Source organism: Vipera ursinii (assembly GCF_947247035.1).
Source record: "Vipera ursinii genome assembly, chromosome: 1".
In the NCBI taxonomy this organism is placed as follows: Eukaryota; Metazoa; Chordata; class Lepidosauria; order Squamata; family Viperidae; genus Vipera; species Vipera ursinii.
In genome coordinates this window covers 278,719,683-278,734,572 of record NC_139512.1, presented here as the reverse complement: position 1 = coordinate 278,734,572, position 14,890 = coordinate 278,719,683, and the positions used below count along the sequence as shown (strand labels likewise).

General features: G+C 35.4%; 1 protein-coding gene across 3 annotated transcripts in view; it reads left to right on the top strand.

Annotated features, from left to right (window-relative positions):
- Window positions 1-14,890, top strand: part of PRKN (parkin RBR E3 ubiquitin protein ligase) — a 712,723-nt gene that overhangs the window by 210,734 nt on the left and 487,099 nt on the right. For all 3 annotated transcript variants that reach the window (XM_083372991.1, XM_083372990.1, XM_083372989.1), the window contains one exon: window positions 6,387-6,597. In XM_083372991.1, coding sequence (XP_083229117.1) covers window positions 6,387-6,597 — 211 coding nt within the window. The remainder of the gene's footprint in view (window positions 1-6,386; window positions 6,598-14,890) is intronic.

The following is a 14,890-nucleotide window of genomic DNA, read 5'->3' as shown; positions in this document are numbered from 1 at the left end:
AAACGACTAGCACGCATGTGCGGGGGAACCTTTACCTTAACCTTTACAGAAGACAAAATGCTGAAGATCCAGTGACATATGCATATGGTTTTGCACAACCAGTTTGATGGAGATAATTGAGGGTTATGTTACAGGTAGTTCTCGACTTACGACCACAAATGAGCCCAAAATTTCTGTTACTGAGTGACAGGGTTGTTAAGTAAGTTTTGCCCCATTTTACAATCTCTCTTGCTACAGTTGTTAAGTGAATCACTGCAGTTGTTAAATTATTTAACATGGCTGTTAAGTGAATCTGGTTTCCCCATTGACTTTGAGTGTCAGAAGACCGCAAAAGGTGATCACATGACACAAGGACCCTCCACTTGTCATAAATTTGAGTCAGTTGCCAGATGTCTGAATTTTAATCATGTGATCAAGGGGATGCTGGCTGAGGAATTCTGGGAGTTGAAGTCCACAAGTCATAAAAGGGCCAAGTTTGAAGACCCCTGCTTTAGTGTATCAGTTACACTATTTAATGAACACCACTGTATGGTTATCTTTTTATGATTTCAGTTTTAATAGTAAACCTTTTAAAAGTGAACGTTCCTTCTGAACATGATCAGCAGCAAACTCCATTACACACTGTGCACATTCTCAAAAATACTTTTTCAATGCCGTTGTAACTTTGAATGGTCACTAAATGAACTCTTGTAAGTCGAGGACTACCTGTACTTGACTGGCAGTTCTTTATGTCACTAGCAAGCTTATGTTAAAACTAAGCAGAATATCATTGCACCATCTAAATGGGTTTACAGGATCTTAGATGTAAGTTAAGAACTCGTTGGATATTTTGCATAAGATATAAGAATTATATAAATGATTAAATCTGACTGCTTTCACAATGTGAACATGTTATTAAAAAATATTGATCTCGGCCAGTAATTGATCCCAAATTGTGCAGTTACCATGCTATTCTTCAAGATCCCAGAGGTCTTGGGATCAGATGTGGGCATCGGAGGAAATAGGATTTTTTTTTAAAAAGCTTTTCCGCTGTTCAGGCCAATGGGAATTTTGGGGGATTTTTGGATTCAAAGAAAAGGTTTTGAAACTTTTAGTCTTACCTAATTAATTATAATTAAATGTTTAATTATCATCCATTAAAATCCTCAGTTCCTTCCTTTTATAAATATATCTTTTGACTGCTTGCTGAGATGCATTGTATTCTAGTATGTATAGAGGGTTTATTTGAACAGGTGTTCTCGAAAACTAGCTTTTCTTCCCCTTTAAGGTAAGCTTTAAAGATGTCATTATTAATTTTACCCATCAATTCGATCTCTTTATTTTTGGAATAGCAAAAATAATTAACTCCTAGGAAGAGTGAAAAAGTTCTATGGAAATCATTTCCATACAATGCTATCAATTGCTACTAGAGATCCTCAGAAAGAAATCTATAAAACTCCTGTGGCATTTTGAACTCAGAAAAGCAATGAATAATTTCATGCAGATATTGCACACACCCAAGTGTATCTCTTATCTGACTAACCTTTAAAATAAGTGAAAGCACAGAAACAGGAAAGATTGTTTAACAAAAACTGCATGAGGATGCACCGAGAAGCTTTTTAATATTTTGTGGCATGATTTTATTTTGCTAACTGTGCTGCTTAAATCATTGTTCTTGGCATGTAGTAGAAAAATTTTTACTTTGTGAATGTAACTCTCTCACCAATAACTTTTGCTATTATTTTGATCTCTGTATATTGGATTAAATAGTGTGCAAATACAATAATTTATTTCAAGTTTAATGTTAATTAATATATATATATATATATATATAAAGAAAATGTTTGCAGAAAGTTAATGAGATCTCTTAGGTATGCCTGCACTACATCTTGAAAACAGTGTAGATTTGAGGATCTCTAGCACTGCAATTCTGAAAGAGTATATGTATAATCTGCATAATTAGATCCACGGTCATGCAAAATCCTATGGAATTGGTTTACTATAATTTTATTAAAGATTACAACAGTAAAAACTAATACAAACTGAAAAAAGATAAAGGAATAAAAAGAAAGAGAAGGTGCAGAAAAGAAAGAAAAAAGGAAAAGTACAAATACAAAGGAAAAAAAATAAGAATATAGTAAAGAAAAAGGAAATAAATATATAAAGAAGTGTTCTCAATATTATCACAGGTATAAATTTTAATAACTTGTCACCTTCTTTTAAAATACAACAAATGATATCTTTTCCCCATGTCTCATCTCTTATCTATAAATAAATCCCTAATACCTTGTGATTTCAGTCTTGGTGCCCATTAAGAATTGCCAGACATAATAATTCATCTGTTTTAACCTTGATCAAATAAACCAACATTATATTTCTTCCTTTTACTTCTAACAATCTTTATCCTGTAGTCCATTCAAATAATGTCATAGAACTTAATATTTTTCCATTTTTTCCCTTCTCATGAGATTCTTCAAAACTTTAACAAACTTCTTTTGTAAATCCAATACAGTATAGGAAAATTATCCAGGTCACTGTCTTAGTTTATAAATTGTATATCCATTTAATTTATAGAGACATCAGCTGGTTTCTTTTGTATGTCCAGTGTAATATTTTTCCCATGTGATTTTTGTAACCTGTCATTTGAAAAATGACTTTCAACTCAGTCTCTACCTTGTCAGGTAAAATATGTTCCTCTTCCAAAACACCTTTTAGATGCAGTCTTGCCATAGAGGCAGATCACTCGGTTGGCACTACTAAAATTAACTTCTGAGTCAGTTGTTCAAAAATATCCTTTAATATGTCTAAGAATGTTTTGCTTCATTCTGTAATTGTAAGTCAAGTTTAAATGTTCTTTTCCTTTAATTGCAATCTTTAGTGCCCTCTAGTTCTCTCTGATTATAAAAAAAATCTCATTTTTTAATTAAAAAAAATCAAAACAAATGGATCCTTTATAAGCAATTTCAAAATCTCATTTCAAATTTACCTGGACTCTTAATCTGTTTGTAACATTCTAAAATCAAAGTTTTAATCACCCCTTTGCTTTTTATTCCAGAATTAGTGTTTAAAATTATTTATTTATTTTTCAAATTTATATTGCCAACCATCTCATAAGCAATACAACCAGGTTTAGGAGAGAGACATCTTAGAATATCAGCAGACCCCCCTGAGATCTCCAGGCTGTTGACATGACCAGGTCCTAGGGACTTAGGAAACATTAACATGGATGAATATAACCTCACTTTGGAGAAGGGAGCAGTATATTCCACAAATATGGTAGAGAAAGTGCATCTCCTGGAACCTTCCAAGTGTAAGTCCCTAGCAGGTAGTACCTGAAGCATGCCCTCTTTGCACATCTAATGGGACAGGCAGATGTAATGAGGGCAGAGTGGTTCCTCAGATAACCCAATCCCATGCCATGAAGGACTTTAAAGGCTAAAACCAGCATCTTGATTGGACCCAGAACCAAACTGACAACCAATGCAGCTCATGTAGCAGATTTATGACATGTGTGCTATTCTAGAAACATATGTTACTGCCCATTGCCCACATTGAACCCAAGTTCTTAAATTTGTAGTTAACATTTATTTTGCTAAAGATTAAAGGAAACTCACCCAATGTTGTCAAACTTGTCTGATCCTAAAGATTCCTAATAGCTGAAAAGCAATTCCCCAAAGTAATTAGAAAATAAAATATGCAAACCTAGTGTCCTTTCAAAGGCGCCAACCATGGTTTGAGCAAGTTGGGTATTCCCTCATCTGCCAGAAGTCTAAAATCTCCTGCAGACCACTATTTTGAGGTCTCCTTGCAAGGAGCAGCTATCAGGAGCACTTATAGGTGACCAAAATCCTCTCCTGGTCTGGAGAGAAATTATTGAAGAGCAGATCTGCTCCCTGGTTCTTCATTCTAGCACAGTCATCAGTTTAGCTTTTTGTAGCCATCTTCAGTCCTCCATTTCCCACGTTATGAAGTAATTTGGGAATCAGTGAATTGTTTTGTATTTTTGTACATGAATAGGGTTTCTGTATACATTAATGGATTCAGATAGCGTCCTTACTTGTGCTAGTTAGTCTCAAGCAATAATGACAGGAATTAGACTTCAGGCTCTGTAATATCCTATTTTTCCTAAAAGAGTGAGGAAAGGGTGGGAAAGGCCTTTTTGGCTCATTTTCTAATGCCTTGCCAGACACCATTTGGCCATGCAGTGAAAGTAGAACAAGAATACAAAATCTAGATGGCAGCAAATAAACATGGAAATTGCTATTTCCTGCCATCTATTGGTAATTTAGATTTCTGCCCACCAGTTCTTATAAATCTAAGTACAAATTCTAAGCAAAAGAGAAAACAGCAGGGGGGATACACATGTTTTTTCCTAACTGATTTTCTTTCTGTGCATCACAGTTTAAAGATACAACATGCAGTCTGTCCTCTAAGTCTTAAAGGGTAGTACAGTAATAATAGAGCAATCAGATGTGATGTTTTTAGTTTTTTCTCTATAGAAGATTTTTTATGTTTCTCCCCTTTTTTTAGTGTGTTACTTTATGTCCCTCTGAATTCTATCCCTGAGAATTGATTTTACATTAAAGTGAATGTGTAACTTTCAGTTTCAAAAGCTACTTCATATGTGACAGCTTTGTCTAGTGTTACAGCCTCATCTTTCTAGTAGTCATTATTAATTTCTCAACAGTTACACAAGATAACTGTGTCATAAAAGAAAAGAAAAATCCCTTATTGTTGTACTTGTTGGAATGGTACATATAAAAATTGCATGAACTGGTTTCATATTTTAGTCCAGATTGTATATATTGTGCTACTTATCTACCGTATTTTCCGGCATATAAGACGACTGGGCGTATAAGATGACCCCCTACATTTCCTGTTAAATTATAGGGTTTGGGCTATACTCGCCGTATAAGACTACCCCTCTTCCAACGCACACCAAATAAAAATTAAAAAACATCAGATATGATTTTAATATGGTAATTTTAATTCAAATGCTTATGACATGCAGGTGCTTAGTAGGAAAACTGTCACTTATAAACATAACAGTTTTGCTAATTATGCCAGTCATGGATTTCTATATAATAATTATTCTGAATGTATATCTTTAGCACTAAAGAACACTTAGTATGAAGAATTATGTCTTTACAACTAAAGGACAGTTTATTCAAAGAGGTTTTTTGTTTTGTTTTGTTTTGTTTGAGACACCCATAATTCTCAGACTGATTTCAGGACAAAAACTGAAATCATTGCATTCACAAGAAATTGTTGCAAATAGCCCTTTAGAAATGGATGGGATTTGGAAAGTAGCTGCTAGACACGTGAGTGGAGAATGTGCTATGTGAGCAAGACCTTAAGCAATGGGGCGAAGGGATCACAAATGTGCAGGATTCATTCAGCCTTCCCAGATAGATCAGACAGGAAAAACAACCAGATGAGCTAATTCTACTTTATTAAAAGGCTACATTAACATCCGCCCTGAGTCCTCAGGGAAAGGGCGGTATATAAATGTAACTAAATAAAAAAATAAATAAACAGAATCTTTTAAGTCTGAAAGTACAGATCCCCCACTGATTCCTCTATAGCCTGCGAAGTTAGTACAGGTTCCTTCTGAGTCTCTTTTATCTGACCATTCCGTAGGGCAGGGGTAGGCAACCTCGGCTCTTTTATGACTCATGGACTTCAACTCCCAGAATTCCTGAGCCAGCATAGCTTGGCTATGAAGTCCATGAGTCATAAAAGAGCCGAGGTTGCCTACCCCTGCCCTAGGCCGTGCCTCTTCACCCTATTTCTGCCTCTTCACCCTACTTCCTTCTTCCTCATATACCGTTACATAGGGCCCCAGGGCTAGACATGAAAGTATGTTAGTGCTAGTATCATGCCTATCTTATAGTGACCCCACTGCCTGCCATTTAAATCCAATTCAAAATGCTGGTTCTCACCTAGATGTAAACATCATCTCTACATTTTGAGATTCCAGGAGAAGAAGCACAAATTAAAAGTACTCTTGCATAATTTTTGCATAATGTGGCCTAGTGGTCCCATATAAAATTTTGCCATTCACTTTCCAGTGATACTTTTGAAACACAAGGTTCGATGAATCAACCTTTGCCATCTTTATGTTTTACATTTTAGCAAGGTTGGTTGGTTTCAACAGTTTTTGTTTAAGATAAAGAAATATTTTGACCTTGTTGGTAAAGGAAGTAATGCCCTGTTTGGCAATTTACAGTTGGTCACATTTTCTTAAAATTCATTACTCTTAGAGTCATCGTTGTCAGCCATTCTGACCCTTGGCCACTCACTCTATATTAAATGTATTTGAGAACTGTATAAAAAAATTAGATGAGATGATAATGAAGACTTCAAACTCTAACATGTATGGGAATTTTATTTTTTCTCCTCTCCAGAATTGTGATCTACCCCAGCAAAGTATTGTTCATATTGTTCAGAATCGGCAGAAGAGTGAGAATGAAAATCCCAGGCCCCTCCTATCGAGCAATGGAAGGGAACCTACGAGTCTCACTCGTGTGGATCTTAGTACCAACCTTTTACCTTCTGACTCATTGGGACTTGCTGTGATTTTAGACAACAGAATCCCCATTCCACCTAATAATTCAGGTAAGTTATTAAAGATCGGCTGAACAACATGAATCTACCCATTCAAAATAGACATGTTCGCATTTTTTTTCTTCCTTGCAAAACTTTCTGTGTAGCTGCAAATTCATGGCATACATGTGCCTGATGGGAAAAATGATGACACGTGCCTGATGGGATCAACACACAAATGCCATGCAATGTATTTGCATCAGAGGCTGAAATGCAAATATGCAACATTGGTTAGCTGACAACATTATACCTGTCATCATTTTGACATTACTAAGATTGGTCCTGCTGTTGCTGAATTATGTTCTTTTCTGTAAAGTTATTAAAATTTAGACACAGTATTTTCAAAATTCCTTTTGCCTCATTATTTTTCTTTTTAACCGAGGCATTCTATGATGGTTCTAAGTTTACCTGAATTATCTCTTGGAATTGTATAATACCCAAGATCCATTTGGAAGTCACTAGTCCAATATAGTCTTATGCATACATATTTAATTTTCTTTGTTGAATTCTTGTTGTCAACCCAAGAAACAAACTATTTTCTCTAATCTCATTTTAATCTTTATTTTTTTAATTAGCAGAGATAGAGTCATTCAGTTCTAGTACAAGATATTGTTTAGAATTTAACAAGAGGTAAGTCCTCTTAATTCTGAAGGTAGAAGGAAATATTTTAGACTGAACAAAAAAAGTTTACTTGAATGTTCTTGATAGCTATACAGAAGATATTTGGGAAGCACTGGAATCTAGAAAATGTATCAATCATTTCATTGAATTATTTCAGATGCCCTAAAAAAACCAAATTTTAGAAATTAGGACTGACTCAAGAGTTATGTCATTCAACCCCAGAAGAAGAAGAACAATGTTATTTAAAGCTATATCTGGATTGAGATTCTTTTGAGTGTCCAAATAACATTGATCTGTATTGGCAACCTCATTACAGCATTGCATGTAGCTCTTAGTGAGCAACTTGTTCAAACAAGGGCTGGATGTAAGTTTTGGCTGCTGTCTCCAAACTGAGTTGCTCAATTTATACATCAGGGAAGAACAAAATTGAAAATATTAGACATAAGCATTAGAAAAAACAAACATGAACACATCTTTCCACACCTATTTTAGCCCTCATCTAGCTGGTTATTTATTATTCTAACTATATTATTAAATTTATCTATTACGTAGGATTTTTCCATAGTCATATCAAAACTACATATTTATATACTCATTTTTAACATGAATAAATTATTAGCATTGTCTAGTGATTTTTTTTAAAAAAATTGTACATAGCATCTAATAGCTTCAGGCTGGAACTGAGTGTAGTTGAGCTAGATAAAGAGCAAAATAATCTCTTGACAGCTTCTTGGAATTACAAGAAGAAAGATTCTTACAAAAGGCTAAAAATTGGTTTAGTTATTGAGCATCTACAAAAAAAATGTTGCAAGACTCAGTTTGCCTAAGGCAAAGAAGCAATCCAAATTACTGTACTGCTTGTCACATGTCCAAATTTACATTGTCAAATTACTTTCAGGTCAAGAAACAATATGATGCTCATCTCCTCTTTCTGATTTTAATATTGCATTGATCTGAATATTCAAGACCTGTGGTTTTTATTTGGGGGGGGGGAGGAGGAAGTAGATATCATTTTCTTGAGAACTCCATCAAAATGCGAGCACTGACCCATTTAAAGGGCCTCGGGTAAAGCATGCACTTCTGTTGTGATATAGTGCAATGGGACCAGCTATAAATGCTCAACAAATGAATCATGTATACCAACAGCACAGTTGCTGCTATGTGTGACTGTTTTCATCTTCCTTCATTAAAAACAGGATTCCTAAGAATTTATCCTCGTATCAAAGTAAATCCTTAAGTTCAGTACAGAGAGGGTTATTTTTTTAATGTTAGAACAAACATTTCAAATGAAGAACTTGCTTGTTTGTACTAATCTTGCATGGATTAACCAACATTTGAAGGATTAAAAGAACATGATAGATTACAATTAAATCAGCGTTCATCCAAGCTTATTGGTCTGAAATAATCATTTCAGGAAATAGGTGAATTTTCTTCAGTACCCATATTATATTGGGTCATCTTTTGAAGTTTTATCAAGCTGTAGGTTTAGTGATAAGCAATTTTTTTTTCCATAAATCACAAGTTGTTTTTTCCCCCAAGACAGTGGCCACAAGAAACAGAAATATAGTATGTGCATTTTTGCTTTACATTAATACGATCCAGGTTGATAAATTGCAGTTCTTTTTCATCAGTGAAAGATCATTTGATCTCTGAATAAAAAGATTAATTTGTTCAATACAGAACAATTTAAACCTACTGCTGTAAGTATAAGAACATAATCTTTAGGGATTTTTTTGTTTCTTCTTCAAGAAAGAATAGAAGAATCCCTTTTCAGCTAATAAAATAACATTAAAGAACTGAGAAGGCAGAGAGGATATGAAGCATATGCCCTGTGTGTGTGTGTGTGTGTGTGTGTGTGTGTGTGTGTGTGTGTGTGTGTGTGTGAAAGAGAGAGAGAGAGAGAGGGAGAGGGAGAGGGAGAGATATGAATTTGAGGTAAAGGAATTAGGGTTGTCCATTCTAAGCAGAAATAATCATCTCATGCTCAGAGTTCATTAGCTTCAAAAGTTCTTCATTAGTAGTATTTTGTGCTCTTGAAGAATGCCTTTATTTCAAAGTACACAGTTCTTTTGATAGCTGAATCTATTTTATTTTCTATATTCTGCCCTATAAGGAGCCAGTTTGGTGCAGTAGTTAAGTTACCAGGTTGGAAATTGGAAAACTGTGAGTTCTAGTTCCACTTTAGGCATAAAGCCAACTGGGGGACCTTAATTCAGTCACTCTTTCATAACCCTAGGAAAAGAAGGCAAGGTCACCTCTGAAACGTTGCCAAGAAAAAACTACAGTGACTGTTCCAGGGACTTAACTGTCAGAGGTCAAAATAGACTCGAAGGCATAAAATAATAATTAAAAAATCTGTTCTGTATTTTGACTGATTTACCTTTAAATTTGATATTTATTTAAACATTTAAATTAAAATATACACATACATTTTCATACAGTTTAAAATCTTGTGTCTTTATCACCAAACACTAAATTTGTACACTGTTTTCCATAAGGATACCTATGTTATATGCTGCTTTTTGAAAACCTTAATGCATTAATAGAAACAGATTGTTATTTTCATTACATGTCATGTATATGGCAGCTTGCATGACACTTGATTCAAAATGGCTCTATTAATACTATTCCAATTCTATTTTTAACAAATAATAAGCATTATCTGCAGTACTTTAACTGAGCAATTGTTCTACATTCTAGGAATTATCATATTATATAAAAATGCATTTAAATAGATCCTGATTTCTTCCTATGGCAGCAAAAGATGTACAAGATTTATCTTTTTTAGGGAAAAGTCTATTTGTTGAAATGCTACATTTAGAAGCCATATTTCTTTTCAGCTCTTAGAGACAAACTGTTTTCCATTCCAAGGCATAATATTTTATTATTCTTGGGTTGTGCGTATCTGGGCAATGTGCCACACACACACCAAAAAAATCACTCTTAAATTTTGTGTGGTGGGAAATGACATTTTATAAAGTAAACCTCATTTTAATTAACTAGTTTCTATTATTAACAAGTGATAAATGAAAATAGGAAATATGTCTATATCTACGTGTACAAAAAGTATTTTTATAAAATTGTTGAAAGTAGCCATGTTTGTCTCTCTTTATTAAAACTTAGTACTTTTGCTTTGCTCTCTGAAATACTTCTAAATCTCATAATTTGTGTCCCCTGTTGACCTTCTAGAAAGACTAGAAAGTGCTTTTGTAAGATATTAGCATAATGGAATCTCTTTAAAATAAAATGATAAATTGAGTCTATTTCAGCAAATGGAATGCAGACTTTGTAATTTATTGCAGTCCATGCTAGTGCTGGGAACCTCATAATTACAAGGGTCCTATTTTCCATTTCGTTCAGTTTTTACACGCTTGCCAAAGAGATCAATGTAGTTTTGAATCAGGCCTGAAATTCTTTGCAAGATTCTCAACTAAATTGCCAGTGATTAACTCGTCTCATAATTTGACAAGATTTAATTTGCATCTCATTTCTTAACTGGGATTGTTTTTGGTGGAAAGGTAATAGAAGACTGCTATGATCATTTTTTTGTTTATGTGGAAGAATAAATTTGCTACCCTTTTGCATTTTTATCCTCCTGTAACATGTATGGCATGTATAACATGTAGTTCTTGACTTAAAATCATTCATTTAGTGACCGTTCAAAGTTACAATGTCACCAAAAAAGATCAAAATTTAGTAAAACAAATTAGAGATTTAAATTGTGCACATATAAAGAGGATATATAATGCTTTAATTGAATTGGATTTGGAAACGGAACTGGTTAAAGACTGTATGATAAAGTGGGCACAAAATATTCAGGAACCAATTTCGTTGGACACCTGGGAGATAATTTGGGTCAGAAATGTTAAATTTACTCAGGCTCAAAACTTAAGAGAAAATTTTTATAAAATGTTTTATAGATGGCATCTGGATCCCAAGAAGTTGTCCAACATGTATCCTAATTTACAGTCTAAATGTTGGAGATGTGGTAGTTTAGAAGCTACCTATTTTCACATGTGGTGGACTTGTAGAAATATAAAAGCTTTTTGGATTAAAATTTGGTGGAACATTCAAAAGATTTTTAAGAGAAAGATAAAGTTTTCTCCGCAATTGTTTTTATTGGGTATTGTTGTAGATTGTGATGTTAAAGAAACTAACTTGATGTTGAACATGATAACAGCAGCACGGTTACTGGTGGGACAATATTGGAAGAAGGGTAGTTTGCCCACTATAGAAGAATGGGTGTTTAAAGTTTCGAATCTTGCAGAAATGTCTAAGATTTCTGCTTATTTGAAAGATCATTCACAGGAAAGATATATTTCAGTTTGGAGGAGATGGATAAATTATATTCAGAACAAATATGGGACTAAAAAGTTCCAATTAGCTTATGAGTAGATTTTATTGGGATATTGTTATTGGTACTTTGTTTGTAGTTATGTTAAAGGGGAGTTAAAGCACATTATGAATTTGGTTAATTGTATATTATGCATAATTTTTATTTAGAATATGATTATTGTAACTATAATCCTGTATTTAGCTCTGGGAAGTGGGGGGGGAAGTGGGCGGGTTTGGGGTGGGAGGGATTTGGGGATATATTGTAAAATTTTGTTTTTGTAAAACTCTTTAATAAATAAAAAAGTGACATTTTATTTTCAAATGTTGCCGCATCCCCATGGTCACATGATCAAAATTTGGACACCTGGCAACTGGCATATATTTATGATGGTTGCAGTTCCCTGGGGTCATGTAATTACCATTTTGTGACCTTCTGACAAGCAAAGTAAGTGGGGAAGTCAGATTCATTTAACAACCGTGTTATTAACTTAATAACTCTGGTGATTCACTTAACAATTGTGGCAAGAACGGTCTTATAATGGGGCAAAAATCACTTAACAATTGTCTTGCTTAGTAACAGAAAGGTTGGGCTGAATTGTGTCCATAAGTCGAGAACTGCCTGTAATGTAAGGTGCAATTAATGGCAGATCCAATCTCCCATAGACAAGCAGGATTCTGGAATATTTTGCATGGCACTTTCATTTAAGAATAGCAGCAGTTCGAATTGGTAATCCTGCCTGATAATCGGCCACTTAAACTGTCTTGGGTACTTTCAGTGTTTTGTGAGAGTTTCAAAGACCGGGATGGTTTCTGCCTGAATCAAAAGATAGACAAGGAATTGTCTTAAATTACAGCAGCACACAGATCAAGAGGGGAGATTCCATTAAAACTTGTCTGATAGATAGATATAGAATCAGGAATGCCCCAAATCCACAAAAATGTAGGAATCTGGGCATGAGAAGTGGGGAGGAGAGAGGTTTAGGAGGGAAGGTGACAATAAGAGCATTATGATGTCATGATCTAATTGATAAGGCTTTAACTAGTTATGATGATAGTACATAATTTATATGATGATGCATATGTTGTTACCTTGTCCTTGTAGATGGATGGATAGATAGATAGATAGATATAGATAGATAGATAGATAGATAGATAGATAGATAGATAGATAGATAGGTACAGCTGCTGCCGGTTTTGGGTGCGGCGGGCATGGATCAGGTGGAAGGAAAGAAAAAGGAGGAAAGAAAGGGGGTGGGGGACGTTGTTGTTGCTGTTTGTCAGAGAGAGACCAGGTAAAGTCAAAGAGGGGTTGGAGATTTTAAGCTGATCCCTTTCTGTGAAGGAGGGGGAAGGAGAGAGTGAGAGAGAGTGAGAAGGTGGAATTTTGCTACTTTGTTTTGCAGGGGGGATATCCCAAGCCGAGGCAAGGGAGAGAGTGAGGAGAAAGTTGCTGGGGTTGCTAAATTCAGATTTTAATAATAAAGGACAGGGGGGAAGGGTTTGACACCGACGAGACCTGAGACTGCAAGCAGCAACAGAAGAGAAGGAGAGGGTAGTCATTGCGTCTTTGGAGACTAGACATTCTTTGACCGGTGGCACCCTGAGGAGGCCCTCTCTGTGGGAGCGTACTGGGCAGAGAGAAGTTGACGCCGGCCGCAGGTGCTCCCCAAGTATTGAGCTTGACACCCCTGCTTGACAATTGAGCTTGACACCCCTGCTCTACAGTATAACGGTTCCTTTTGGTCTTGCATAGGAGGGTTTTGCATTACAATAGAGCAGGAGTTGGGAAACTACAGCCTGTGGACCAATCTGGCTCAGCATGGTCCATGGGCTAAGAATATTGGGCAGGTGAGCAGCAGCAGATTACCAAGACTGAAATTCATCCTAGCTTCCAGAATGAAGAGTGGAGCTAGGGGAGGTACATCAGGGAGGGGGGGGGAACTTATCAGCAGCCTCTTTGTTGGTGGACCAGCACCATCCTTGCCCAGCAGACTTATTAGCCACGCCCATGGAGGGCCAGGATTTGGCCCTTTACAGAAAAAAGTTTGCTGACTCTTTCCATAGATCATTGTCTATGAGAAGTTGTCGTTCATCTTTCCTTTCCTTTCTGAATTAGACCACAGATGCTGTGGATTTGGGGTTGATTTTTCAGCATTCACAGAATCACATAAACACTGTTGACCTTTGGGAGTGGGTGTATCAACTGACTTACAGTAAACACACACAAGTTCACAGCAAAAATATAATTCTAATTGTGGTCAAAGAAGTCCGTTATTGTCAGTCCTGGTTAATAAAATTAATAATAGAAAATTATCACTGCTATTGCCTGAGCACACAATTAAATAATCAATAGGACTTGGAGAATTAAGCTCATAAATTTAAGATTTGGACTAATAATAGTGTGGGAAGAATCCAGAGAAAGAAATATTTTGGGGAATATTAAAAAAGGCAGAATATATTTTCCAAAAGGAATAAAGGAGAAGATCTTTAAAAAAACAGAAACCAGCCCCCAGAAATCATCCCCAGCCCCTAGGCAGAGGCCAGCTTTTAGAAATGCAAATTCAGTAATCCATTCAGGAAGATTGGAGCCAGGAACCTATAAATTAGGAAGACAAAGACACCTAAAATCTACATAAGCCCACCCAAATTCTAATCACAAGACATAATAGGATTAACCCACCAATACCAAAAGGGCAAACTCAGACTCAGGTCAAAGTACATGACACAGGAAATACAAAGCCTCAAACAGGAACAGGAAAAGGAAACAATCTCAAGAGCCCCAGAAGCTATAAAAGCCCACCACTCTGTTCCACATGGTCAGTTTTTCCAGAGCCATCTTTCTGTCTGGCTCTCCTCTTCAATAAATTACAACCTTCTTCCTAAAGCAGTCTCCGTGTTGTTTATTCCCGGCTTGGACTGGACCCTGATGAAGATTTTTCTTTCAACAATAGATCTTGCTTTTGAAGTTCCATAATTTCTAGACTATTTCTAGGTCATATACTATTTCTACGTCATCATTTCGCACAAAATTCTAACCAGTTGGTGGACATCCTTGTCTTTCTTCTAAATAACCTTGAAAGACCATCAAACCAATTGCTTACTTTCTTTATTGGTGCTATGGTGTGATACATCATAGATCCATTGATACGCAGATGTCCTCTATGACAGTTGTTATTAATATTTAACACCATTACAATTTATTAACGGTTTATAATACCATTCATAACATACTTACTAATTTATAAGCATGTCTATGGCTTTTATGTTCCATCAAGTATTTATCACTGACCCTTATGAGAAAGTGTTACAGATTTTTGTGAATAATTTATATGTTAATATAAAATTTAAT